General features: G+C 50.7%; 1 protein-coding gene across 1 annotated transcript in view; it reads left to right on the forward strand.

Moving 5' to 3' along the window:
• PARN (poly(A)-specific ribonuclease) overlaps positions 1 to 25,765 on the forward strand; it is a 109,264-nt gene that overhangs the window by 37,657 nt on the left and 45,842 nt on the right. The window contains exons 19-21 of the mRNA XM_055136227.1: positions 13,344 to 13,399; positions 15,293 to 15,379; positions 18,359 to 18,433. Coding sequence (XP_054992202.1) covers positions 13,344 to 13,399; positions 15,293 to 15,379; positions 18,359 to 18,433 — 218 coding nt within the window. The remainder of the gene's footprint in view (positions 1 to 13,343; positions 13,400 to 15,292; positions 15,380 to 18,358; positions 18,434 to 25,765) is intronic.

The following is a 25,765-nucleotide window of genomic DNA, read 5'->3' on the forward strand; positions in this document are numbered from 1 at the left end:
CAGTGGTCCTCCGAGCACTGCCAGGAGTAATTCCCGAGTGCAGAGCTAGGAGTAATCTCTGAGCATCGCTGGGTGTGTCCCAGAAACAAATTGAGGAGAAAAAGGTCTTTCAAAAAGGACTGGGTGAAATAGTGTAGTGGAAGTTGGAGAATAGTATTCTGGGAACTAAGTTGAATATTTTTGCCTGAGATATTTGCCCTGCTGACAGTGGAGCCCTTGTGGAGCCAGTTCCTTAGGAGTAGAAGGGAATTCTCTCCTCTCTGAGGGTGGGGGTTCCAGGAGGGACACCCCTGGTGGTACTCAGGATTTTCTGGGCCCTGCACTCGGGATCACTGCTGACTGCTTGGGGTGGGGGCCTGTATGTGGTCCTGGAGGTTGAACCCAGGTTGGCCCAATTCCTTCCCACTGTGTACTATAGCTCTGAGCCCATAAAGGGAATTTTCTTAACTGTGAGGGTTGTGTACCTTTGTCAGTCTCTGAAGCGGTGTGTGTTAGACCTGGAATCAGAGGTGATACTAGTTTGTCATTGTTTTTCCTTCATTTCTATTTTCTGGGGCGCGGAGAGGAACGGACCATGTGTGATGCCCAGAATTGAGCCGCCCACCCGCTGTGGTATGGCTCAGCACCCCTCCCGCCCCTGTTCATTCTCCTTACACGGTATTGAATAAAAAAGAGAATTTACTCACTTTTAAATATTTAAGGCAGTATTCCTTGCTTCTCTGTTAAAGCCAGCTTCTTATAAAATCGGGTAATAGATGTCCGCCTGACTTGATAGAGGCTGTATCTTAGATTTTTTTTTTCTTTTTGGGTCGCACCCGGTGATGCACAGGGGTTACTCCTGGCTCTACACTCAGGAATTACTCCTGGAGGTGCTCAGGGGACCCTATGGGATGCTGGGAATCGAACCTGGGTTGGCCACGTGCGAGGCAAACGCCCTGCCCGTGTGCTATTGCACCAGCCCTGCATCTAGATTTTGAGTCAGTCAGGTGACTGACATGAAGAAGAGATGAAATCAGTGTTAGGTTAGCCGAGGTAAAAAGGCTAGGCATGACTTTTTTAATAATTTTTACTTCAGTTAAATATTGCTGATAGGATGTAAGACTTTCATTCAAAAGACCTGGGCAGTAGAGACACAGATTCCTGTTTAATTGGGACATGAGCCCATTTCGATTTTTCTCCCCCCGAAACCTAGATGCATACCAAAAATAGTTGAGGATTCAAGAATCCTCCTGTGATGTTGCACTGAAAATTCTTGCCTAATTTGATTTTTTTTTCTTCCTCTCTTTTTCCCATTTGTCAGAGAAGAATAGTTTCTTCATCTCTGAAGGAAAAAAATTTCGGCCTCGAAGCACGAAATAAGAACTATTTTTATTATTCTTCACGGGAATAGTCAAGCGCAGTCGTTCCTTCTTCCCTTATTTAGAAAGTGCAGAAGGCAGCGTTTGAGCGGGAAGTGTTCATCCTGGCACAGACCTGCTTCCTGGGCACCACTGGGGGCACCCCCGAGCACCGCCGGGGTGGCCCAGATACCAAGCCGGTCTAATGAACACCTGGATTTTGTCATTTGCGTTTTGAATTTGGGGTCTTCACCTGCCTCTGCCTTGGAGTTGCTCCTGGCTCTGTGCTGGGGTCGTCCAGGAGGTGTGGGGGGACCGAGCAGTGTCAGGGCTCTCACTAGGGCCAACTTCATACAAGGCAAGCGCCTTCATTCCGGTTCTGTCTGGCTTATAATTTTGTCTGTCTTTTTTTTATTTTTTATTTTTAATTTTTGGTGGGGGAGAGGAGGCACACCCAGTGATGCTTAGGGCTTACTCCTGGCTCTGTACTCAAGGATAACTCCTGGCGGAACTTGGGAGACCAAATGGGGTACTGGGGATTGAACTGGGTCAACCATCTGCAAGGCAAATGCCCCCCCCCCTTTTTTTCTTTCCTTTTATTGCCTTTTTTTTTTTTTTTTTGCTTTATATTGCTTTGGTCCCTGAATTTTGTCTTTGTTGTTTTTGTGCTTCACCTGGCAGTGCTCAGGGCTTCCTCCTGGCTCTGTGCTTAGGGATCACTTCTGGTGGGCTCAACGGGTTATAATGGGGTACGGGGGATAGAACCCGGGTCATCTGCATGCAAGGCAAGCATCCTACCTGCAGTAATGTTGCTGCTGCCCTGATTGTGCCATTTAAAAACACCTGGGCCCAAGCGTGAGTTCAGAGAGGGTGCATGACGTGTGAGTTCGGTAACAGAACTGTCCCCTGGCCAGGTGACAGACGAACGAAGGAAAAGAAATGGAGCAACGGGGTGGAAGGCTGGTAATCAGTGGCCCGTAGGCTGGTTGGTAATCAGTGGCTGTTTATTCTTTTCACAGCATTAGTTATATAGAGAAGGGGGGCTGGAGTGATAGCACAGCTGGTGGGACGATTGCCTTGCACACAGCTGACCCGGGTTCGATTCCCAGCATCCCATATGGTCCCCTGAGCACCGCCAGGAGTAATTCATGAGTGCTGAGCCAGGAGTAACCCCTGTGTATCGCCGGATATGATGCAAAAAAAAAAAAAAGAGAAATCATGAATGGTGGGTGTACACACCAGGGTGGCTGAACATTACAGTAAACAGAGGTAAAGCCCCTACTTCAGGAAAGGTTTTTTTTTTTTTTTAATTTGGCTTTTTGGGTCAATCCTGGCGATGCCCAGGGGCTACTCCTGGCTTTTGCACTTAGGAATTACTCTTGGCCGTGCTCGGAGGACCATATGGGATGCTGGGAATCAAACCCAGGTGAGCTGCGTGCAAGGCAAACTATCCAGCCCAGGAAAGTTCTTATTGGAGATTAACTTAAGGACAAAATCTCATCTGGGGGTTCAGGACTCTAGATTTCTAGGAGTCCCGCTCAAAGGCAGGATTCCATTTAAGGGTGTATTGCTTTCTTCTTTCCTTAGCTAGTAATCCATGTTAAATTTGTTTCTTGCTACTATTTTGTATGGACACAGTAAGAGATATATTAAGCTTAAAGGGTGGCTCTTCCTGGGGACATCTCGCTATACATCCCAGACTGCAGTGCTCAGGCGAGGTTCGTCTTTCCTAACCCCAGTAGGGTCCTTATTCAGTTACTTCTTTCTGGGCCATGACAGTTTATTCCATGACCGTGCTCTTTAATTATTGTACCTCTTAGGCGCTCAGCTTGTCCCTTTTCGATGCCAAGGTAGCTTATTGCTTGCCCTGGGTCCATCCAAGTCCCTCGTTGGGACCCTGTTTTTGGGGGTATTAGGAGGTAAGGGCAACTGAGGCTTAAGTCAAGTAAATATGTTGGATGCCCAGGAGTAAATTTTATTCGGCATTAGTTAAGTCCCATGTTTCAAAAACATGGCTTCAGCTGTCTTTCTGCATCTATACAAAAGGGATATTGCTAACCACAACACCCAAAAGGAGAGAACAAAAGGAATGCCCTGCCACAGAGGAGGGGTGGGGTGGGGGGGACAGCGTGGGGGTGGGGGGAGGGATACGGGGATCATTGCTGGTGGAGAATGGGCACTGGTGGAGGGATGGGTACCCGATCATTGTATGACTAAAACACAAACATGAACGTTTCTAAGTATGTAAGTGCATCGCATGGTGATTGACTTTTTTTTTTTTTTTTTTTAAGTAAACAGATTTTACTTAGGGGCTTTTGAGGATAGGAGGAAGGGATAAGAAAGAGAGAGAGAGAAGTAAGAGTAACGAGTTCAAGAGAGAACGTGGGTTTCTCCAAGGGTGGAGGAAGCCCCTACACATAACCGAGCGTTAGACACAAAAGTATGAAAGTATGAAAGTACACATCTCAAGAGGGGAGACGCGGGTGACAGCATGTGCTCGGCCACGTGGGCACAAGCAGCACATGGACTCAGGCAGCATATGCGCCGGCTGATGCACTCTTTAAAAAAAAAAAAAAGACATTGCTACACCATGCAAACGACATAAAGGAAAGAGAAGAGCAACATAGGATTAGGAGTGCTGATGGAATTGCGTGTGCCTCGGGAGCACTGGGATGGGGAGTAACTCAGTAAACCTAAGCTCCCTGCAGAAGGACCAAGGACAAACCCGGGTTGTCTAACACTGGCATGATGGCACAGTGGGTAGGGCCCAGGTTCTATCCCAGCATCCTGTATGGTCCCTCAGGCACCACCAGGTGAACTCTGAGTGCAGAGCCAGGAGTAACCCCTAAGCATTGCCAGGTGTGACCCAAAAATCCCTTTCTCCCTCCCTTTCTCCCTCTCTCTCCCTCTCTCCCTCTCTCCCCTCCCTCTCTCCCTCTCTCCCTCTCTCCCCTCCCTCTCTCTCTCTCTTTCTCCCTCTCTCTCTCTCTCTCTCTCTCTCTCATTTTAGGCATTATGATTTGCAGTACAGATATTTCTGCAAAATGAGCTTTTGGCTGTGTGAGTTAGGCACTTTGGGGCAAGCTTGCTAGCGTCGAGTGTGGAGAAATTCCCACGGCAGCTGGTGTGGGCAGAGCCCACAGAGCCTGACGGGACGGGGTGCTTCTGAGCAGTGCTGGGGAGGGTTTTGCACGGTGCCTTTCGGTCTCTTGCCCGGCCTGGGCCCTGCCCACCTGTGTCCCCACTGTCGAGCCGAGTGAGGGGGTTGTGCCCAGACCACTGCCGATGGCAGGCACCGCGGAGAATCTGCTCTTCGTTGGTGTCGCGGCCTAAGTCAGACTGAAGAACTAGTAATGAAAGATGCACGAGAGAGACTTTGCAGAGAAGGAAATCAGACTGACGTGCTTCCCCTTGAGATTGTTCAGAGGAAGCGTGGAGGCCCGCGCGGGCCTGTGTGTCCGTTTCTGCCGGACGCTGGTCCTCCCGCGGTGACTGCCGGAGGGCCCTGGAGGTGCCACTCCTCTGCCGCTGTCTTAGAGGTCACGTGGCTGCTCCCTGGGCTGAGGGAAGCCTCGCCCGCACTCGGCCCTGGGCGGGCGCCCCCTGCCCTTGACCCAGATGTTCTGGATCTGAACCCTGGGAAGGGCCCAGCTCTCTCTGGGATGCCACTGCTGCGCGGGCGCCTTCCCTCTCCCGGAAACACGGCCAACGCTCCTTTGCGGCCTCTGTCATTTCTGTGACTCGAGGGCCAGTCGCAGGTGCGAGGAAGTCAAGGCTTACCGCCAGCTCCCTCCGCCAAGTCCCCCTGCCCTTCCCGCGCCGGCTCCCACCGAGTCCTGCCCTGGGCCCTGGAGTAGAGGCCACCCGGGTCCTCGCTGGAAAGCTGAGGCCGCGCCCAGGTCCAGGGCAGCGTCGGGCACTCCAGGTCTGCCCTGCCCCTGGCGTGTGGCCTCCTGAGAACCCGGCCTGTGGCACGTTCCCGTCCCGGGCCAGGCCGCTGTCTCCAAAAGCTGTCTCTGCTCGCCCTGGGCTCTGCGGTGGTTCTCCGCAGTGGCCTGGACCCGGCCATTGTTCGGGGCCAGTTTCCCCTGAAACTTCTTTTTCCTTTCTCTCTTTTTGTTTCAGTTTTGGGCACACCTGGTGGTACTCAGGGCTTACTTCTGCCTCTGTGCTCAGGGATCAGCACTGCTGATGCTCAGGGGACCGTCCAAGGTGCTGGGGATTGAACCCAGAATTGCTTCGAGCAAGGGGAGCGCCCCACCCCCCCAACACACACACACACACAGACCTTTTTTTTTTTTTTTTTTTTAGAATTACATTCTCTTTTAATTATTTTATTTTATTTTTTTACAGTTACAGATTTATACAGTTTTTTGCTCATGTTTTCCCCCATACAAAGTTCGAGAACCCATCCCTTCACCAGTGCCCATTCTCCACCATCAGTAAACCCAGCATCCCTCCCACCCTCCCCACCCCAAACTGACACTATGGCAGGGTATTCCCTTTCGTTCTCTCTTTCTGATTAGGTGTTGACACACAGACCTTTGTATGGTGCTTGGTTGTAGCATTTTTCTGGCTGTAACTGGCTTTGGTTCATCTCATGGAGACTGTTCGGGTGTGGCCCTCTCCCTCCCCCTCCTTTTCCTTCCCTCCTGCTCCTGCTCTCCTTCCCCTCATCCCTTCTCTCCTCTCTAGTTTCTCTTCTCTCTCCTCTCATATTTTTCTCTTTCCTCTCCCACTCCTCCCCTCTTCCCCACTTCTCTCTCTCTCTCTCTCTCTCTCTCTCTCTCGCTCTCCTCTCTCGCTCTCTCTTTCCTGCTTCTCGCCTGGTTTGTCACACAGGGTCTCTGTTCAGGGAAGGGCAGGACAAATGGCTTCGGGACCTCAGTTGGAGAACAGCCTATTTGTCCAAACGCTGGGTCGCGAATTGTGTCCCCTCCCCCGTTCGGGTGACGGCCTCGGGGCCTGCTCGCGCCGCCCGTGGGTGCCCCGTGCTTGCACACAGGCGCCTTGGTGAGCACGATAAACGAGCCTGTGTCGTGAGCGGCGTCTGCGTGCTCCCCGCCGGGGATGGGGACGGCGTCATTGCTTCTCCCGAGCTCATCAGTATGTATCGCGGCGAGCGCTGGCGCGGCCCCCGCGGAGGCGCCTTCCCTGCTGTGACCTGGAGGGAACGCCAAGCCCGTTTGCGAGTACAGTCGGCGCTGGCAGTTGGTGGAGATTTCAATTTCCCTTCAGAAGGCTTGGGGCCTCGCGGGGAGCTACAAATTAATTCACTCCTCAAATTGGGTCGAGATTAGATTTTACTCACCGTTTCTCTGTCCCTGTCTTCGGCGGTCCGGGGGGCGGGTCTTTTCCACTCAGAAATTGCTTTTTTTTTTTAAATCCCTTCTTACGAGAACTGTGGAGACTCAGAAGCTGCTGAGCAGAGGCCGATTGTGACCCATTGAATGACAGACTCAGTGAGTGGTTTGGGGGCTGGAGGGCTTTGCTCTCTCTCTCTGGGGCAGGAGTCCGGAATCCCTACGGTTCTTAGCGTACAGGCGTTAGCCTCTGCCCTCCTTCCACACCACGCGGGCCTGAGTGTGTCCGTGTCAGACAGCCCGCAAGGCCCGTCTCTGTTCAGACCCCGCCAGCTTGCGTCACCTCCGTTGCGTTGGCTCAGTTGTTTTCCGACTGGCCAGGGGCTGCCGGGGGGGCCGGGGGCCCTCGAGCCTCTGGAGCGGGGTCTTGGTGGTCTTGGTGTTTGAGAGGCCTCTTGGGGGTGGCTCGGCCTTTCCCTTGTGCTGCATGTTTTCTCCAGCCAGCAGCATAAACCGGGTTGGTGCAGACGGTTTCACAGCCCGTCAGCATTCGCTGGGCAGCTCGGGGATGGTTCAGAGACACCAGCATTCAGGGCCAGCTGTCGTGTCACCCAGGAGCTTCGCGTGCTCACGGGAGCTGTGTTCCGTGGTTGCCAGAGTCCGTCAGAAACTTGAGGGGGAGGAGGGAGCGTTTCGATGAGGTCTCAGGTGCCTGGCTTGGGGTGCCCTGCTCGGTGAGAGCCGGTCTTCCCTGCGCCCTGCCGGCTGGCGCGTCCTGGCGGATGCGGGCGGGATTGCATTTGTGGCTGGGTCACAACACCAGCTTGAACTGTTGCCACACGAGCAGCCGAGAGAGAGGGCAAGAGCCCTTCTACCTCCCGTCAGCACAGATGGCCCTCCGGCCCTCCTGCAGGGAACCTCGCTGCCGCCACAGTGGGCCCCTCATTTCAGGAGTCGGAGGGGCCTTTGTCACTGCCTTTTGGGTCTTGAAGAAGGCTGTGGCATTTGTCTTTATAGTTTCGCTTTCCTTAGCCGGAGAGTTCAGGCAAGCAGATCACTGCCTCATACTGTTTCCGAGGAGTTGGTGCGGGTAATTAGTATCTAGCCGATGGCCGGGCCTTATTGCCTCCGTGAATGAGAGTGAATCTTCTCCTTCCCCTGTCCTGTTAGCGCTGAGCCAGTTGGGCCGTTGCAGGCTGGGAAAGGGACAGTTCCCAGGCCCTGCTGGGGTGAGGGTTCAGAGATCCGCTTGGTAAGTGGATAAGCCTCGGGCTTTCCTCAGAAGTTTCCTGTTAAAATACAATTTTTTATTTTCTTTTTGGGTCACATCCGGCGATGCCCAGGGGTTACTCCTGGTTCTGCACTCAGGAATTACTCCTGGCGGTGCCTGGGGGACCCTATGGGATGCCGGGGATCGAACCTGGGTCTGCCACATGCAAGGCAGATGCCCTTCCCGCTGTGCTATCGCTCCAGCCCTCAATGCAATTCTTTTTTTTTTTTTTTTGCCACGCCTGGAGGTGCTCAGGACTTACTCCTGGCTCTGGGCTTAGAGATCACTCCTAACAGGCTCGAGGGACCATCTGGGGTGCTGGGAACTAAACCCGGGTCTGCCGCTTTCCAGGCAAGTGCCCTACCCACTCTTCTCCCGCCGGTCCCTTACAGGCAGTAAGGGACTCCGGGGGGCTGGCAGGCCTCTCGCATTCGGGTGAGGGTTTCTTACTGCGTCCGTGGCAAAGCTTGTTGGCTAGCCTCTGAGTGCCAGGGGACGGGAGTGCGTGGAGAGGGGCGGCACTTGGTAGGTGGCTGCTTGTGCAGCCCAGTGAGAGACTGGAACGCGCCCGAAGCTCAGCCTGCTGTGCACGCCCCCGGGTCTGCACAGGCCTGCTGGGGGGGGCGGGGTCAGGGTGAACTCATCCCGGCCCCGCCCTCCTGGAAGCCTTGCAAAGCCTTGTCATCAGGCGTGCTGAAGAACAGCTTTGGTTCGATGACCTCTAGCGTGTGAATCCGAGTTTTCTTAGGATTGGATCCTGGTGTCAAAGTGACCGTCGCATCCACAAGAATTGGAGACTGGAGTCTCAGACAGACTGGTGCCCGCCCCTTAGCCACAAAGGGCTGCAGTACTGGGTGGGGGGAAGCTGTCTGCACTGGGGCACGATTCCGGCTCAGTAGCGTGGCGTTACCAGATTGCTGGCAGCCATAGTCCTCACTGAATGAGAAATGAGGTTTTCCAGTGCTGGCGTGGATGTGGGGAAAAAGGGACGCTCCTTCACTGTCGATGGGAATGCCGACTGGTCCAGCCTCTCTGGAAAACAATATGGACAGTCCTTCAAAAACTAGAAATTGAGCTTCCATATGATCCCACAATACCACTTCTGGGAATATATCCCGAGGATGCAAAAAAGCACAGTAGAAATGACATCTGTACCTATATATTCATTGCAGCACTGTTCATAATAGCCAAAATCTGGAAACAACCCATGTGCCCTAGAACAGATGATTGGTTAAAGAAACTGGTACATCTACACAGTGGAATACTATGCGGCTGTTAGGAGAGATGAAATCATGAAATTTGCTTATACTATGGATAAACATGGAGAGTATCATGCTAAGTGAAATGAGTCAGAAAGAGAGGGACAGACATAGAAGGACTGCACTCATTTGTGGAGTATAAAATAACGCCACATTAGGCTGACACCCAGGGACAGTAGATACAAGGGCCAGGGGGATTGCCCCATAGCTGGAAGACTGCTTCATGAGTGGAGGGGAGAAGGCAGATGAAATAGAGAAGGGGTCACTAAGAAAATGATGGATGGAGGAACCAGTTGAGATGGGAGATGTGTGCCGAAAGTAGATAATGGGCCAAACATGATGACCTCTCAGTGTCTGTGTTGCAAGCCATAACGCCCAAAGTAGAGAGAGAGTATGGGGAATATTGTCTGCCATGGAGGCAGGGCGAGGGTGGGAAAGGGGGGTATGCCCGGGATATTGGTGGTGGGGAATGTGCCCTGGTGGAGGGATGGGTGTTTGATCATTGTGAGGTTGTAACCCAAACATGAAAGCTTGTAACTATCTCATGGTGATTCAGTAAAATTAAAAAAAAAAAAAAGAAATGAGGTTTTCAGCCGGAGCGATAGTATATCGGGGAGGGCATTTGCCTTGCATGTGGCCGATCCAGGTTTGATCCCCGTCATCCCATAGTGCCCCCCCAGCACCGCCAGGAGTAACTGAGTGCAGAGCCAGGACTAACCCCTGAGCATTGCTGGGTGTGACCCAAAAAGCAGAGAAAAAAGAGAAAAGAGAGAGAGAGAGAGAGAAAGGGGGGGGAGGGGGGAGGGAGGGAGGGAGAGGGGGAGGGGGAGAGGGAGAGGGAGAGGGAGGGAGAGAGAGGGAGAGGGAGAGAAGAGAGATAGTTTTGAAGAGGTTTTGCAGAGCACTGGTCCAGGTGTCTGTGGGCTGTTCATGGTCTTGGACGTGAAGGATTTGATCTGGCAGCCCCAGGGGTCCTCGTGGGAGCCAGTGTGTGCAGGGTCCCAACAGCAGAGTCTTTCTCCCTTCCTAAGGGCAGCGCCGTGAGCAGGGCAGAGGCATGCCGGCCACCCCGCAGGAGGGCCGGGCCATCGGGGGAGTTGGCGTCGGTGACCACGGACGCTCTGCTCCAGATTTAGCGCGTCTCCCAGCCGCATGCCCCCCTGAGAGGCGCCGCCTGCCCAGTCACACTGAGCCGGTGTCCACGTCCTTCCAGGCTCTGGGCTCCGCCGGTCTCTCTGGAGGCCGCAGGGGAAGAGCGGGAGGCTATTAATAATTCATTTGCAACAGGTTTTTATTTAGGTGGTTGAGTAAGCAAACAAGGCAGGCAGGGCGAACCTAAAAATCCTTTCCGAGTGTCTTTGCTGACACGGTTTTATTTTAAATAGTGAGGGTATTTTTAAAGATCCAGTTTACGTGTTTGAGAATAAATCGCCTGTATATTGTTTGGCAAAAGATATTTTCAAACTTTTTTTTTTTTAACATTTACCTAGTGATAATTTGGTAGAGAGGCCTACCTTCTTAGTGTCCTTTCTGTCTGCACGGTGCCCTGGTTTTGGAAAGGAACCATTTGGAAGAGAAGTAAAGCAGTCACAGACTCACCTGTGTCACTCGGCTTATTTCCGTCCTCCCAGACAGGCGGCACCAGGGCGCCAGGTGGCTTCAGCTGCTCCTGTTCGTGCGGCTTTCTCTAGAGAAGGTTCCAGTCATTTGCCCCGGACCTCTCAGTTTGTAACTTTTCTTTCACAGCTTTTATTTTTTAGGATTTTTAAAAAATATTTTTAGCTTTTTTATAATTTTTTAGATTTATTCATTCATTCATTCATTTTTGCTTTTTGGGTCACACCCAACAATGCACAGGGGTTACTCCTGGCTCTGCACTCAGGAATCACCCCTGGCGGTGCTTGGGGGGACCATATAGGATGCTGGGAATTGAACCCGGGTCGGCCGCGTGCAAGGCAAATGCCCTGTCCGCTGTGCTACCACTCCAGCCCCATATTTTTTAGATTTTAAAAACTAGTAAAATTTTTTAAACAACAGCCTAGTTTTCTAAAGCCATAGGTTGCTGCTTTTTTTCTCTCCAGGGTGGTGAAGTTTTTTTTTTTTTTTTCCCCTTGGTTTCTTTTTATTCCAAGTTTTGGGTCTTACCTGGCAGTGCTCAGGGCTTCTCCCTGTCTCTTTGCTCAAGGATCACTCCTGGTGGAGCACAGGGGACCACAGGTGGTGCCGGGGATGGAACGTGGGTCAGTCGCATGCAAGGCAAGTGCCTTCCCCACTGTACTATCACTCCCACCCCTTTTCTTCTTTATCACTGATGTAGATACTTTACAGAGTTATAATCATGACATGTGATTTTGTGTGTAGTTTTAAAACTTAAATTTCTTCCACAATTTATTTATATTTTGAAGTTTTCATAGATAGATTAAGACTATTGAAATGATGAATGGTAATTTACTTTCCCCCACAGATTATTGAATATTGAGGTTGATTTTAACAATGGGTATATTCGACAGTAGAGTAGTGAACATCTTGATGATTCAACATCTGGTCTCCCATTGGAAGTAGGGTTGAAATCTTAAATTATTCCAATGGTACTTGATATGTGTTTTTTTTTAACTTGGGTTGTAGAGTTATGGGATCATTTTTGTGTTTACTAAGTGAAAAGTTGAGAATTATATGAAGCATATAAATATTGAGCCTTCTAACACAATAATTTCCAGGTTCTGGTTGGCAGGAGTAGTTAACAGCCACTATCATTGAGGACCTACTGTGTGCTTGGTTCCCCTTGTCTTCTGGCTTTGGAGGTAGTGATGGTCAGATTTGGTAAAATAGTGACCAGATCAGAATAATACCCTTCAACCTATGTTAGTGAACTAAAAATAAATTTAGCTTCGTCGCCATAGGATTTGGTTTATTAAATTTTAGGTCGAGCAACAAGTTCTCAAACCACAGAATCCATGGCTTTGTTTTTTCTGGCATTAGTAGCACAGTGTTATTTTTCCTGGTGGTTCCATTTGTAAACTCGATCATGTCTTGCTTGGCTTTTGAATGCCTGGTAATAATGCGTCTTAATTGCGGGTCAGTGAAGCCAAACTAATTGCTTGTTGGATACTGGCATCGCCTTTGCAGTTTGCTGAATCAGTGCAGACTACCAGGGACGTGCAATATATCATTATCTTAAAAAAAAAACAAACCCTAACTAAAAATTATCCTACAAACAAGAAAATGCCTGTTATTTTGTCCATCATCTGGAAACTAAATTAAATGGCTTTGCAGTGAGTGCACTCGGCTTCAGTGCCTGTTGTGGAAGGGGGTCTGTGGACGGTGATGGGTGACAACCGAGTGGGGTCTGTGGACGGTGATGGGTGACAGCCGAGTGCTAGTTTTGTCACGGAGCCCCGCTTCCGCTGCGCTGCTCCTGTTTTCAGTGACTCTGCTGAGCAGCAGGTGCCATTGAGCTGGTCACTGTTTTCACCATCGGTACACTGACCGCTCGAGAAATCACAGTAGATTTACTCATTGATTTCAGACTCTGCAGTCCACCCACTAAGGTAATAATTCATCCAATGGCTGTGCTTCAGGAAAAAAAGAAAAGAAAAACCGTCTTCAGCTCAGAAAACACCAGTCCCCGTTACTGTTCGTAGGCACGGTTGCTCTTGACCCAGCACACTGGCTAGCACTCTCACATTTATTTTCTCTTTCTCTGGCCCAACAAGGTGGCTGTGCAGAGAGCTTTCTTTTTTTTTTTGTTTGTTTTTGGGTCACACCTGGCGATGCACAGGGGTTACTCCTGGCTCTGCACTCAGGAATTACCCCTGGCAGTGCTCAGGGGACCATATGGGATGCTGGGATTCGAACCCGGGTCGGCCGCGTGCAAGGCAAACGCCCTACCCGCTGTGCTATCGCTCCAGCCCCAGCAGAGAGCTTTCTTTTGATGCATCGATTACTAATTTTATTTGTTTAGCAGCGACCTAGTGCTGGGGACTCTTGGAGGCGTTTGTTCTTTTATTTATGATAACTAGTTTGAGAGAGAAACTTTGGAGGTGAATTATGCAACCTTTAAAATAACTCTAGAACTAGTTTAACATAATCAAGAAACTTCTACTAAGAAAATAGATTCTTTCATTGTTGGTTTTTAAAAAATTAGTTCATTACTTCTTTTTGTTGTTGTTGTCAGGTTATTTCTTATGAGAGTCATGGATATCCCCTACCTAAACTTGGAAGGACCGGACTGTAAGTGAATTTAATTTTCTCATTGCGTCTGCACATTGAAGTGAGTGGTCTGGAAGGGCTAATGGGAAAAATATTGAAGAAGGAGCTTTGCTCACTTAAAAATGGGCAGTGATTCTGTGGTTGATATGCTTAAGTTAATGATACCCTTGGGCTTCTTATGAACTCAACTCTTTACTTATATTTTCCAGTTGATGTATAATTGAATTAAAAAATACCTTCTCTTATTTCTTTTTACTCAGAATTCATAATTTATATCAGATACTTAAATTGATGATGTCTAACAATGATACATAATAGTTTTTTTTTTTTCTTTTTGGGTCACACTGGCAATGCTCAGGGGTTACTCTTGGCTCTGCACTCAGTTACTTGTGGTAGTGTTGGGGGGGGTATATGGGATGCCAGAATCAACCCAGGTCGGCTGTGTGCAAGGCAAATGCCCTACCCACTGTACTATCACTCTGGCCCCTTAATAGATTTGTTTTTTTTTGTTTTGGGACCACAACCGGTGGTGCTCAGGGCTTACTACTGGCTCTGCATGCCAGAGTATCACAAAAGGATCACTCCTGGTGGTGCTCAGGAACTGTATGGTGTGTTGGGGAATTGAACCTGGGTTGGCTGCATGCAAGGCAAGCGCCCTCCCTGCTGTACTATAACTCTGCCCCCCCATGATAGGTTTTTTTTTTTCTTTTTGGGTCACACCTGGCCATGCACAGGGGTTATTCCTGGCGGTGCTCAGGGGACCATATGGGATGCTGGGGATCAAACCCAGTTCAGCCGTGTGCAAGGCAAACGCCCTACCCACTGTGCTATCACTGCAGCCCCCTATAATAGATTTTTCTTTTTTTTTCCTTTTTTTTCGGTCACACCCAGCGATGCTCAGGGGTTACTCCTGGCTTTGCAGTCAGGAATTACTCCTGGCGTGCTTGGGGGACCATATGGGATGCCGGGGATTGAACCCGGGTCGGCCGCGTGCAAGGCAAAAGCCCTACCCGCTGTGTTATCGCTCCGGCCCCTCTAATAGATTTTTAAGATATGCTAGCAATGTAAAAATAAAGGACTCAGTAAGTTCTTTATTTTCCAGCTATTTGAGCATGTATATCATTGGCTTAGTAGGATTTTTTGTTTGTTTAGTTTTCTCAGTGAAAAATACCTCGGCAGGCTAGTAAAGTCCTTGGGCGAAGGTTGCTGTTGCTTCTGCTTCTGGCCCCACATCCCCCTTCCCGTTCTCAGTGTGTCTCCTTGTCCTGGAGCACTTGCCTCCGTACAAGCCCTCAGGAGGTAGCGGTGGGTGGCAGCCGTCACTGCAAGGGGAGCTGGAGGGCAGAGTTTCTTGCCTGCTCTTCCAGATCCCCGTGTGAACCCGCCGTTCCCCCGAGGAGGCTGCCAACTAAATATAGTCCTTGGGGCTAGAGCCAAGTGCGGTCCGAGTGGTCGGGTCTCCTGCTCACATGGGCACAGTTAAGCGGGCAGCTCGGGAGTAGAACCCAGGATCGAGACTCTGCCCCTGCAGGAGCGCAAGCAGCCCACTTAATTGGACGGTGTGTTATTTTTGAAAAAGCGAACACTCGGGCAGCTAAATTGAAAGGAGAACGTGAAATGTTTGTGAAACCCCTAGAATGGACCAGGCGTCCCCCACCACCCCCTTGAAACAACTGCACGGGAACCACCCGAGGGAAAACGTTGCTGCAGAGTTGTAGGTTTCTGCTTGTGGCTTCTGTCAGGAGTCAGAACCTCAGCGCCTGCCCGGTCCTAAGACGACTTCCAGGAACTGTTTGGTAAACAGGCAGCATTCATGACCAGGCCCCTAGTCAGCTTGTTTCCTTTCACCCGAGAACATTTGGGGCATCGTTCCCGCTCCGCTATCAACCTTTCATCAAAAATTTTGTCTCGTAGTGCAGCCCAAACGCGATCATGTTCTGCACGTGACCTTCCCCAAAGAGTGGAAAACCAGTGATCTGTACCAGCTCTTCAGTGCCTTTGGTGAGTAGGTCGCAGAGACAGATGTTCAGGATCCTGCTGTCCCTTTCATCTGGGAGGCCAGAGACGATGCCGGTGGCTTCAGCGCGAGCCTGAGATAACATCGATACGCAAGGTTAAATCTCGCCCTGGGAATAGTTGGGAGTTTGGTACACGGCTATCTTTGTGCTCGGAGGAACTTTTAATAGCTCTCTGTCGTGGAGCGCTGTTAATCCATGGAAAGCAAGCTGTAATTACTGCGCCAGCTTTTACTGCTGACCAAGGAAAGTAAGTTTAGACTGAGGACAGCTCGTTTCCAAGATTCCAGTCAGAGGGAATGTCTGTTTCATGGGGCACACCTGCTTGTTGGTCAGAGTAGATGAAGCCAGGTGTTTGGGAGGGCCGAGAGGGGTGACCGGGATGGAGGGCAGGGTGCTTGGGTTAGTTCATGAGGCTAACGTGAGCAGTCTTGGGGCAGAGAGCTGGGAGGGCACTGGCCTCGCTCATGGTCAGTCTGGGTTTGGTCCCTGACACCCCGTATGGTCCCCAAGCCCCACCAGGAGTGATTCTGAGCAGTCAGGAGTAAGCCCTGAGCACAGCCAGGTGTGGCCCCAAACTCCCCCTCTCCCTTGCTCTTTTTTTTCTTCTTTTGCATTGGCGGTGGGAGGAACAGTCTTTTGATTAGGGTTTAGAAAAAAACATTCTGATAGGACATTTTTAGTAATGCCTGTCTTTTTTTTTTTTTTTTTTTTGCTTCTTGGGTCATACCCGGCGATGCACAGGGGTTACTCCTGGCTCTGCACTCAGGAATCACCCCTGGCGGTGCTCAGGGGACCATATGGGATGCTGGGAATCGAACCCGGGCCGACTGCGTGCAAGGCAAATGCCCTCCCCGCTGTGCTATCGCTCCAGCCCCTGCCTGTCTTATTTTAACAAATGATTTAAACTCTTCTTTTTGAAAATTCTTATATAACAGCAAAAAACTAAAGACTCGATAATAAGAATGTTTAGTTACTGTTTAATTATCTCAGCAGTCTAGTATTTTATTACTTAGCATAAAAATCAGACACAAAGTGGGTTCCTTAATACTACTAAAAAAGATTATATAGAATCCAGAATAAAAGGAAGTATCATTTTATCATCATTGAGTGTTTTAGATAAGATTTATTTTTCCCTTTTTATGCCTTTCTGTATTTTCTAAAATAAGCAGCTATATGAGGTTTTATAAGTGAAAAAAGCTTTACAGGCTTAGATTTTCAGAGATGCAAGTGAGAAAGCAGCTACATTTTTGGAAAGTTATCCCAGTCTTTGAGGATAGTCAAGTGACTTCTAGTTCTGCTTTTCAGATTTAAATACAGATAAATAAATGAAACTGAACTTCAAGGTTCATTTCTTCAAAAACTTAATACAGTTATTTGTTGAGTTTTTAATCACTTGTTAAGCTTGAATTAATTAGCTGAAGTAAAAATACTCTTAAATTTTTTTCCATCTTAATGCAAAATAAAATTAGCTGTGTGACATTGAGCAAGTAACCTCTATTTGGTTTCCTTGTGAAGGAAGTAATAATAGTAAAAATAACGAGTCCGTTTGGCACATCAATGCAGTAGGAACGGAGGGTGTTTTTCTTTGTTGTTTCATTTTTCTGACAGTGGAACAAAGCACTTTTTAAGTCTTTCCAGCCACTGAACATTTTTAGGAGGAGTTAAATTTCTTTCTTTTTTTTTTTTTTTTTTTGCTTTTTGGGTCACACCCAGCGGTGCTCAGGGGTTACTCTGGCTCTGCACTCAGGAATTACTCCTGGCAGTGCTTGGGGGACCATATGGGATGCCGGGGATCGAACCCGGGTCGGCCGCGTGCAAGGCAAATGCCCTACCCGCTGTGCTATTGCTCCGGCCCCCTAAATTTCTTTTTCATTGGTAAATTCTAGTGATGCTTACTTTAAAGAACCGTTCCAGGTGTTGTAGAAGAATCTTGGTCTGGGTTTCTGCTGCCTCCAGTTTCCCTCCCATGGGTCTTGGTCCTGCCCGGGGCTGCCCGGATCCTTCTGCCTGTGTCTCACCCCCTCTGCCCCCACTGCCCCGCCCCGCCACCTGCTTTCTCTCCCTTCTGCAGATCTCCTTTCTCTGTGCCTTTTTCTCCTTGTTTGTTCATCATCAACTTGTTTTCTTCAGCTCAACATTGTGTGTTTCTTGGTTCTTGCTACATTTGTTCAGTTAGTGCTCACTCGGGCACCTCCCTCCCTGTCCCCCCATGCTGTTTCTTTTTTTTTTTTTTTAAATTCTGTCTTTTCAAAGAGTTGGGGACTTTTTAGGTTTGGTTTGATTTGGGGGCCACACCCATTGGTGCCCAGGGCTTACTTCCGGCTCTGCACTCAGGAATCCCTTCTGATGGTGCTTGTTTGGGGGACCTTGTGGGATGCTGGGTTACCCAGGCCATCCGCCGCGTGCAAGGCAAGTGCCCTGCCCTCTGTGCTGACCCTCTGGTTGGAAAGAGTTGTATGTTTGAACCTGTGTGGTCTCTGAGTTTTGTTACTGATGTTTACAACCTTGAGTCCAGAACTTCACGCTGAGGGAACATTTTTGTGTTCTTAAAACAAACCTTTTTGTTTTCTTTTTTCCTTTTTGGCCCACACCAGTGGTATGCCGGGGTTATTCCTGGCTCTGCACTCAGAAATTACTCCTGTCAGTGCTCAGAGGACCATATGGGATGCCAGGGATTACACCCTGCTTGGCTGTGTGCAAGGCAGATGACTTCCTCGATGTACTATCACCTTGGTTCCTAAAACAGCTATTTTTAGTAGCTTTGCCCCATCCTCCCCCTCACTCATCCCCAGTTTATCTCTCCTCTTGGAGTTTCAGGCTCTGGAGTGCTGAGATCCTGATTAGATTTCCACCCCAGCTAGAGTCTCGCCTCTCTCTCTGAAGTACTTTACTGCAATATACAAATCAAATCTGTAGCTGTGAAATAATCCCTGTTCACCGGACTATCAATTTACTCTTACAGGTAACATTCAGATCTCCTGGATTGATGACACGTCAGCGTTTGTTTCTCTCAGCCAGCCTGACCAAGTACAAATCGGTGAGTGTTGGGACATAGGTCTGTGTCGTCTGCAGTGGGAGCTCCTCCTTCTCCTTCTCCTTCCCCCTTCAAGCACCTGGGTCACTCCGCTGATGTGCTCAGTGTCCAGTTTGTCACGTCAATAATTAAGGTCCACATATAGATGAGGAAATCAGACAGGGGTTCATGAGATGTCCCTTTCAGTCTGTTCCTTTCTCACTGGTCTTTTCCCCATGTGTGATGAAACTTTGTTTGGAGAATTATAAGTCAGTGGCAGATTGACAGGGGGTCGGGGGAGGTACGCCAAAAAGCCCACGCAGGCCCTTGGGGTGGGTGCCCAGGAGCGAGATTGCTGGGTCATATGGAAGCTCAGTTCTTTTTTTTTTTTTTTTTTTTTTTTTTTGAGACGAGTCCAGATTGTTTTCCGAAAGGGCTGAGGTGCCTTTCCCGCACATCCAGATCAGCATTTACTGTTTTTATTCATTCCAGCGTGTGCCAGTCTCATTGGCACGAGGTGGGGGAGACCTCGTTGTTGCTTTGACTTGCAGTTCCCTGATGATCAGTGATGCAGAGCATTTATTTATACCCCTCCTGCTCTGTCTGCTGGAGAAGGCTTTCGTCCATCCCTTGTCTAAGTAACTTGCCTTGTATCGAGTGACTCTGCTTTGTTGTGGGGTGGGCTGGTTTAGGCCACACCTGGCGGTGCTCAGGGACTCTCCTGGCTCTACATTCAGTCTCTGGCAGCTTGGGGGACCAGAAGGGACGCTGGAGATCGAACCTGGGTCAGCTGTGTGCAAGGCAAACGCCCTCCCCGCTCTGCTGTCACTGTATTGTCACTGACTGTCGCTCTGGTTCCCTTCTAATTACTTTTTTCTTAATTTAACCCAGTGCCATATAATAAAACTAACTGCAATATAAATGCATGTGAAAGGAGGGTGAAATATGCAAATTCTGACTCAGTGTTCTGGTGTGCTCTGAGCATGATGGTGTGAGAGCCGGGAGATGGCATGCTTTGCGTGAGGAAACTCCGGGTGATTCCCGACACTGACCGCTCATCAGCTCTTCCACTCCCCCACCCGCCTGCCCCAGCTCCTGCCTGGACTGGCCCCTGCGCACCTCTGGGTTAGGCCTCTCCCCTCCGCAGCCCCCAGCACGTGGCCTTGCAGGACGGTAGGCTGTTCCATAGAGATAACAAACAGACCCAGGACTCCCGCTGTGCAGGAGCACAGGCTGTTCCCACGCTGAAGGATTGACACGGGCCTCCTGCGGCATCCAGAAGTGCATCTCCATCAGCCCCGCTTATCTCTGTAGACTTTGTATGAACTTCAGTTACCAAGATTATGTATGTAATTGGCTTGGCATGGCTCTGGACTTTCATTATGCTTATCGAATGCAGACTTCCATGTGAACTGTGCTTCTGGAACACAGCAGTAATGTTGAGTGGAAGGTGTGAGTGATGTTGCTTCTGAAGTATTTGCTTAGCCTGTGTATTCCTCTCACCCATCCTCCCACCAGGCCTAGAAAGATGGTTTTGATAGTCTCCAAAGGATCTGAATTATTCAGAGTCAAGAGGGGTGTGTGTGTGTGTGTGTGTGTGTGTACAGGCACCCTGAGTTCAGGAGCTTAGTGAGGGTTCAGTGTGACCAGAAGGATCTGAATTATTCAGAGCTAAAGAGAAGTAAGAGTGTGTGTGTGTGTGTGTGTTTAGTGAGGTTGAGTGTGACCAGAGCGGAACTCCTTAACTCCTGCATCTCGGTGCAGGGTCCCCTTCATTCCGCTCCCTCCCCAGTGTAAAATTTGGTCCTTCTGATAATGCCAAAGACCCGGCATCGTTAATGTGGTACAAATCCTATTACTGTTACCTTAAACAAATTACTTGTTCATTTCAACGGAAACCAAGGGTCTGTTCGATCAATAACGTAACATTGGGAAAAATCATTAAATGCCTATTTATGTAGCAGCTTGTAATAGCTTTTTGGCTCTGTTACAAGCAGTTTTTGACTTATAACTAAGAAGTTGCTTTTTAACTGACATCTCTCTTTGACATCTACCTTTGATAATTAATGCTAGGTATAAGAAAGGCTTTTGGTTTTGAATTTAATTTTTTGTGAAACAAGGTATTTTTTTTGTTGAAACTTATTTAGCAAGGTGAGGGGAGAGAAAGAGGAAGTGGGTGTTCAGGAGGGAACACAGGTTTATCGGGCGTGGAAACAAGCCAGCAGCGAAGCAGACGAGCCAGTGAGGCCCGTGTTCAACACGGCTCCAAGGGCAAGCCAAGGAAGTTTTTTTAAAAAGCTACTTTCAACATGTTGAACGTGAGAAAATTCTCTTTTTTTCCTTTCTCTGACTTTTGGGCCACCCCCAGTGCTGCTCAAGGCTTTCTCAGGGTGTTACACTCAGGACTCGCTCCTGGCAGTGCTCAGGGGACCGTGTGGGGTGCCGGGGGTCGAGCTCGGGCAGCTGTGTGCAGGGCAAGCGCCCCTCTCTTCAGCCCTGCAAGTTCTCTCTTTGTAGGAAACCTTTTCATTCTAACTACATAGCATTAGTATTAAAAGGGGTCGAAGGTGAAATCCTTCTATCGTGGGTTCGATTCCTGCTCTTTTTTGTCTGTGGCTGCGGTGAGGCCCGAGGGCTGCCTGGTGTCGGGGTGTCTGTGAACTGTTCTCAGACAAATCTCCAGTTCTGCCTTCCTTCCCTCCGGGGCCTCCGGCCTGCCCTGGACGGCTTAAGGTCTCTCTGAGGCTCTCAGAGGAGCTTCTTAAAGAATGTGCTTTGGTTCACTTCCTCCCTTTCCGGCGCCCCTTCCTCTTTGCCACCGCTTGGGCTGCGCCATGCCGGGCTGCTGGGCGCTTGCCCTGTCCGCGGTGAGCACCCCGGGCTCCCACAGCGCGTGGCGGCGCCTCCGGGTTCTTCTGGCTTGTCTCTTCTCCAAAGCGCTGGCTTGAAATTCGTGTTTGAGGTGCCCTGCGCTCTGGCCCTGAGAGTTTTCTTCTTGATGCCCTCTGTGAGTATTGAGTCAGCCTTTCCAGTGTAATGGGAATATCTCAGGTGAAAAAAAGGACTTTTGGTGCTCTCCCGGCCCCTGTTTTAGAAGCACATCAAACTTGTTGAAAATGGGAAAATGTTTGAAACTTGGAAGCAGATTTAGCCAGGGTCTCAGGATCTAGACGTGAATACCAAAGGTATCCTGGTTTGTGTTGTTCTCTCTTTCAGTTGTTCTCTCTGTAGACGCGTATTTCTATGTTATTTCTGTTTGTGTGTTTGTTGGGAGGCCATACCCAGCGGTGCTCAGGGTTTATTCCTGGCTTTGTATTTAGGGACCCTCTCTCCACCCCGAGACTTGTGTCCCTATTGCCCCTGAGGAAAGAACAGGCACCAGCATGTAACGGGAAATCTTGGAGACCAACTTCTCCACAGTCCTTCGTCATCACAGAGGCTGTTTGAAGATAAGGGAAATAGTCTGTCATGTATTCTAGGGCAAAAATAGCAAAAAGAGGGAGGAAAAGGAGCTACTATCACAGCATCCACTGATTCCGTGGTTTTAGTTTTTTGGGCCTGGGCCACACCCGGCGATGCTCAGGGCTTGCTCCTGGTTCTGCAGTAGGAATCACTCCTGGCGGGACTTGGGGACCACGTGGAATGCCGGGGTTGGAAATGGGGTCAGCTGCGTGCGAGGGAAATGCTCTACCTATCTACCTACCTGCTGGGCCATCGCTCCGGCCCCCAGGAGTCTAGGACTTCTGAAGGGGAGAGATGTCCGTGCTTTCTGCGAGGAGTGGCATACCTGACGGGTGAATCAGGGCGAGGGCACATCCCCCCCACCCCCCGCCCCATCCCCCAGGATCCCTTTGACCTGTGGGTTGGGCCGTACTTGGATGGCGCAGACCCGGAAACCAGCTGCTGAGGTCCCTGCGGGCAGCAGAAGAGGCCAGTAGTTCCGAGGCCACTTGCCGGCACCCGTGTCTTCCCTGATGGCACCGGCTGGGATTCTCTCGCTCTGTTTCCTTTCTCTCTCTCCCCGGGGGTGGGATTGCTCCGGGGGGCAGGCAGCGGCAGGACATCTGTTGGACCTCAGGCCTTCGAGCCGTTTCTGACACCGTCTACCAGAAGTCCTGAGATTTGGCGGAACTCAGAGGAAATGCTGAGTGGCCATTAGCTCCTCCAGCTGGTCCTCAGCCCCTGAAGAGTCCATAGAGAGGGTGGCTCTTCGCAACTGCCCACCAGAATTGGCGGGAGCTCAGGTTGGAAAGGATTCCATGGGCCTTGATTGCTGCCATCCTCAAGTGTAAGCAGAGAGAGAGAGAGGGAGGGAGAGAGCAAGAGAGGGAGGGAGGGGGGGAGGGCCGGAGGAGGGGAAGGATGGAGGAGGGGAAGGAAGAACATGATAAAGACCCTTCCTAAGGGGGTTGGAGAGGCGGAGAGCCCTGGCCTGTGTGACCTGCAGTGGCGTCTTTTTATGTGGGAATTGGTGTGTCGAGATTGTTGACTGACTTTAGACGTTGTTCAGATTTTGCAGAAGTGACATCTCGAATTGCCACTCTTCTTGGTTTCCAAACTTGTCTTAGCTTCCCGGGTGACTGTCCATTTCATTCCCTTCCACCGACCAGAAGGTGGTGCTCTCGTGCCGGCCACCAGTTCCCCTCCCCGCGTCAGGGGCGCTGTCATCCGAGTGCTTATTCACGCTGGGTACTGTGGGCAGACGTAGCGGCTTCTGTCACTTGCCCCTCTGGCATCGTGGCCCACCGAGTCCAGAACTCGCTCTGGCTCGGGCCCGGTGGGGTGTGCGCTTCTTCCCTGTTCGCACTCGGGGGACGTGGTAGGGTCAGGGTGTGGACTCCTGTGAAGTGCGCTCTGACCTGTGTGCAGTCCCGCACGATTTGGTCAGAACAGAGGTTGGCGAGGGTGAAAAGTTTCCGTAGAGAGAAAGCTCAGAGTTTCCGCTCCCAGGAAGCGCCGGGCCCTGTGGGAGGTTCCGCGCCTCGGGAGAGGGAGGCGCTCGGGAAGCCGGCACCCACAGCCCTGCGGATCACAGAGTCCCAGTCAGTCATTTTACTTGATTTCCAAAGTTGGACACTCACCTAGTTGAAAAAAAGCAAGTGATCGCACGACCTCATTTCCGCCAGGGGAAAGAAACCCGGATGGTGGCACAGACTCGGGGTCAGAGGGGTGAGTGAAGCTCTGTGAGCCTCAGCTGGGGACTGAGGACGAGAAGCGTCCCAGTGTCCCGCTCAGGCTGCTGCGAGCCACCGTTGTCCCATGGGCGATGTTGCCATCGAGGGTGACCCCAGGTGTCATGTCGAGGTGCTGTCCCACATCTCTGAGGTCCGTGCCAGGCCTTATGAGAAACGTGCGTTAGCTCGGTTCCGCCAGGCACGAGTCCCAGGGTGCTTGTTTGCGAGTCCCAGAGAGCGACTGGCGGTGTCGCCCCTTAAGTCTCTCTGAAGAGAAGCTCACTCCAGGCAGGATGCGTGACCTGCAGCCCTCGTGAGCCTCCCCCTGGTTTTCCCTGGAAGTGGCTCAAGTGAGGGACCCTACCCGTCACCGCCAGGGAGCCAGGGGTGAGGCTGCTCCTTTTCCATCTGTGTGTGTGTATCTGTGTGTGTGTGTGTGTGTGTGTGTGTGTTTGAGTATGAGTGATTTCTGAGTGGCCCCTTCTTCCCAGAGTGCTCTGTGTGTGTGTGGGGGGGGGATTTCTGAGTGGCCCCTTCTTCCGTGTGTGTGTGTGTGTGTGAGATTATTGAGTGGCCCCTTATTCCCAGAGTGCTCTGTGTGTGTGTGTGGGGGGGATTTCTGAGTGGCCCCTTCTTCCGTGTGTGTGTGTGTGAAATTATTGAGTGGCCCCTTATTCCCAGAGTGCTCTGTGTGTGGGGGGGGAGGGGAGATTTCTGAGTGGCCCCTTCTTCCGTGTGTGTGTGTGTGTGTGTGTGTGTGTGTGTGTGATTTCTGAGTGCCCCGTGGCCCCTCTTGGGTTCCCAGGGGAGTTGGCTGGATAGCCTAGAGCCTCCCCTCCCCGGCCCAGCAGGCAGCTGCTGGTCACTAGCTGCGGGGTGACCGTGAGCAGTGTCAGAGGGTTTGCTGGAAGGAGACAGAGTGTCTTCACGTGCTGGGATGCGCACAGGGTCCCCCGTGGCGTGTGATGCTGGCACACGGCCCCCCAGTATTTTCCCGGTGGATTCTGCAGTTCCGGGAAGCGTGGCTGCAGATCAGCTGAGTGAGTCAGATCTGTGGCTTCACTGAGCAGCTCTGACCTGTCACTTGGCCTGCGGGGAAGGTGGGCTCCCTTACAGGTGGGGTATAATGAAGAGAATGTGGCGATGGTGGGGGACAGGCTGAGTGGGACCAGGGCTTGACAGATGGCTCGCTGCCACCAGCCACCCACTGGAGTGTGTCATTAAAGTGACGATTCAGGCGGGATGTCTGCATCCCACCTGCTGAGCTCAGAGGTGTCCCTCTGTGGGACTGTGTCGGTGTGAAGTACTGGAACTGTCACATCTTGGACAGCTCCACACCAGGCTGTGTTTTCCACACACAGCCTTACCTTTCAGAGGGGCCGCCAGAGGGCTCTTCTCTATCATTCTCGGTGGCGGGCAGCCTTGATCCACCCGTACCTGCAGCTTTCTTGCCTGCAGAAGGCACAGGACCAAAATCTGTAAGTTTTTCTTAGAGACCTTCAAACCAGAATTCCACAGCAAGATTATCTGCAGGATTCTGGAAAATATCAGATAAGCAGAAATAAGGAAATACTTCAAGGTAGGTGTGTGTGTGTGTGTGTGTGTGTGTGTGTGTGTGTGTGTGTGTGTGTGTGTGTGTGTGTGTGTGTGTGTGTGTGTGTGTATAGACTAGTCGTAACAGATTTGTTGTGGAAAGCAACCATAAATTGTCCTCTTCTTGGGCCTCACCTTATGATGCTCAGGGCGTCCCCCTGGCTGTGCCTCAGGGATTATTTCTGGTGGCGCTGGAGGGCCCGTACGGCTGCCGGGGAGCGAGCCCTGCTTCCCACCTGCAGGCTCAGCACCTCCCCACTGTCTTACGGTTTCAGCCCCAAATTTTCGTCTTTAGTTAGGTTTTTGGGCCAGACCCAGTGTTCCTCCGGGCTTACTCCTGGCTCAGTGCTCAGGGACCACTGCTGGTGGGTTGGGGGGACCGTCTGGGGTGCCAAACCCCGGCTTTCCAGGTCTGTTGCCTTTATCTCACAGAAGAGAATTTCAGGAGGAGACGAACAGAGACATAAGCAAATCTATTGAGGAAATAAAAGAAGGGAAGGAGAGAGGTAGACTTTGATACGTGCCCAAGTGGTAACACAACCCAGACCTCTCCAAAATGAAGAAAAGCCAAGTACACATCCTGAGCAGG

The sequence above is a fragment of the Sorex araneus genome, chromosome 4 (assembly GCF_027595985.1).
Source record: "Sorex araneus isolate mSorAra2 chromosome 4, mSorAra2.pri, whole genome shotgun sequence".
NCBI lineage: Eukaryota > Metazoa > Chordata > Mammalia > Eulipotyphla > Soricidae > Sorex > Sorex araneus.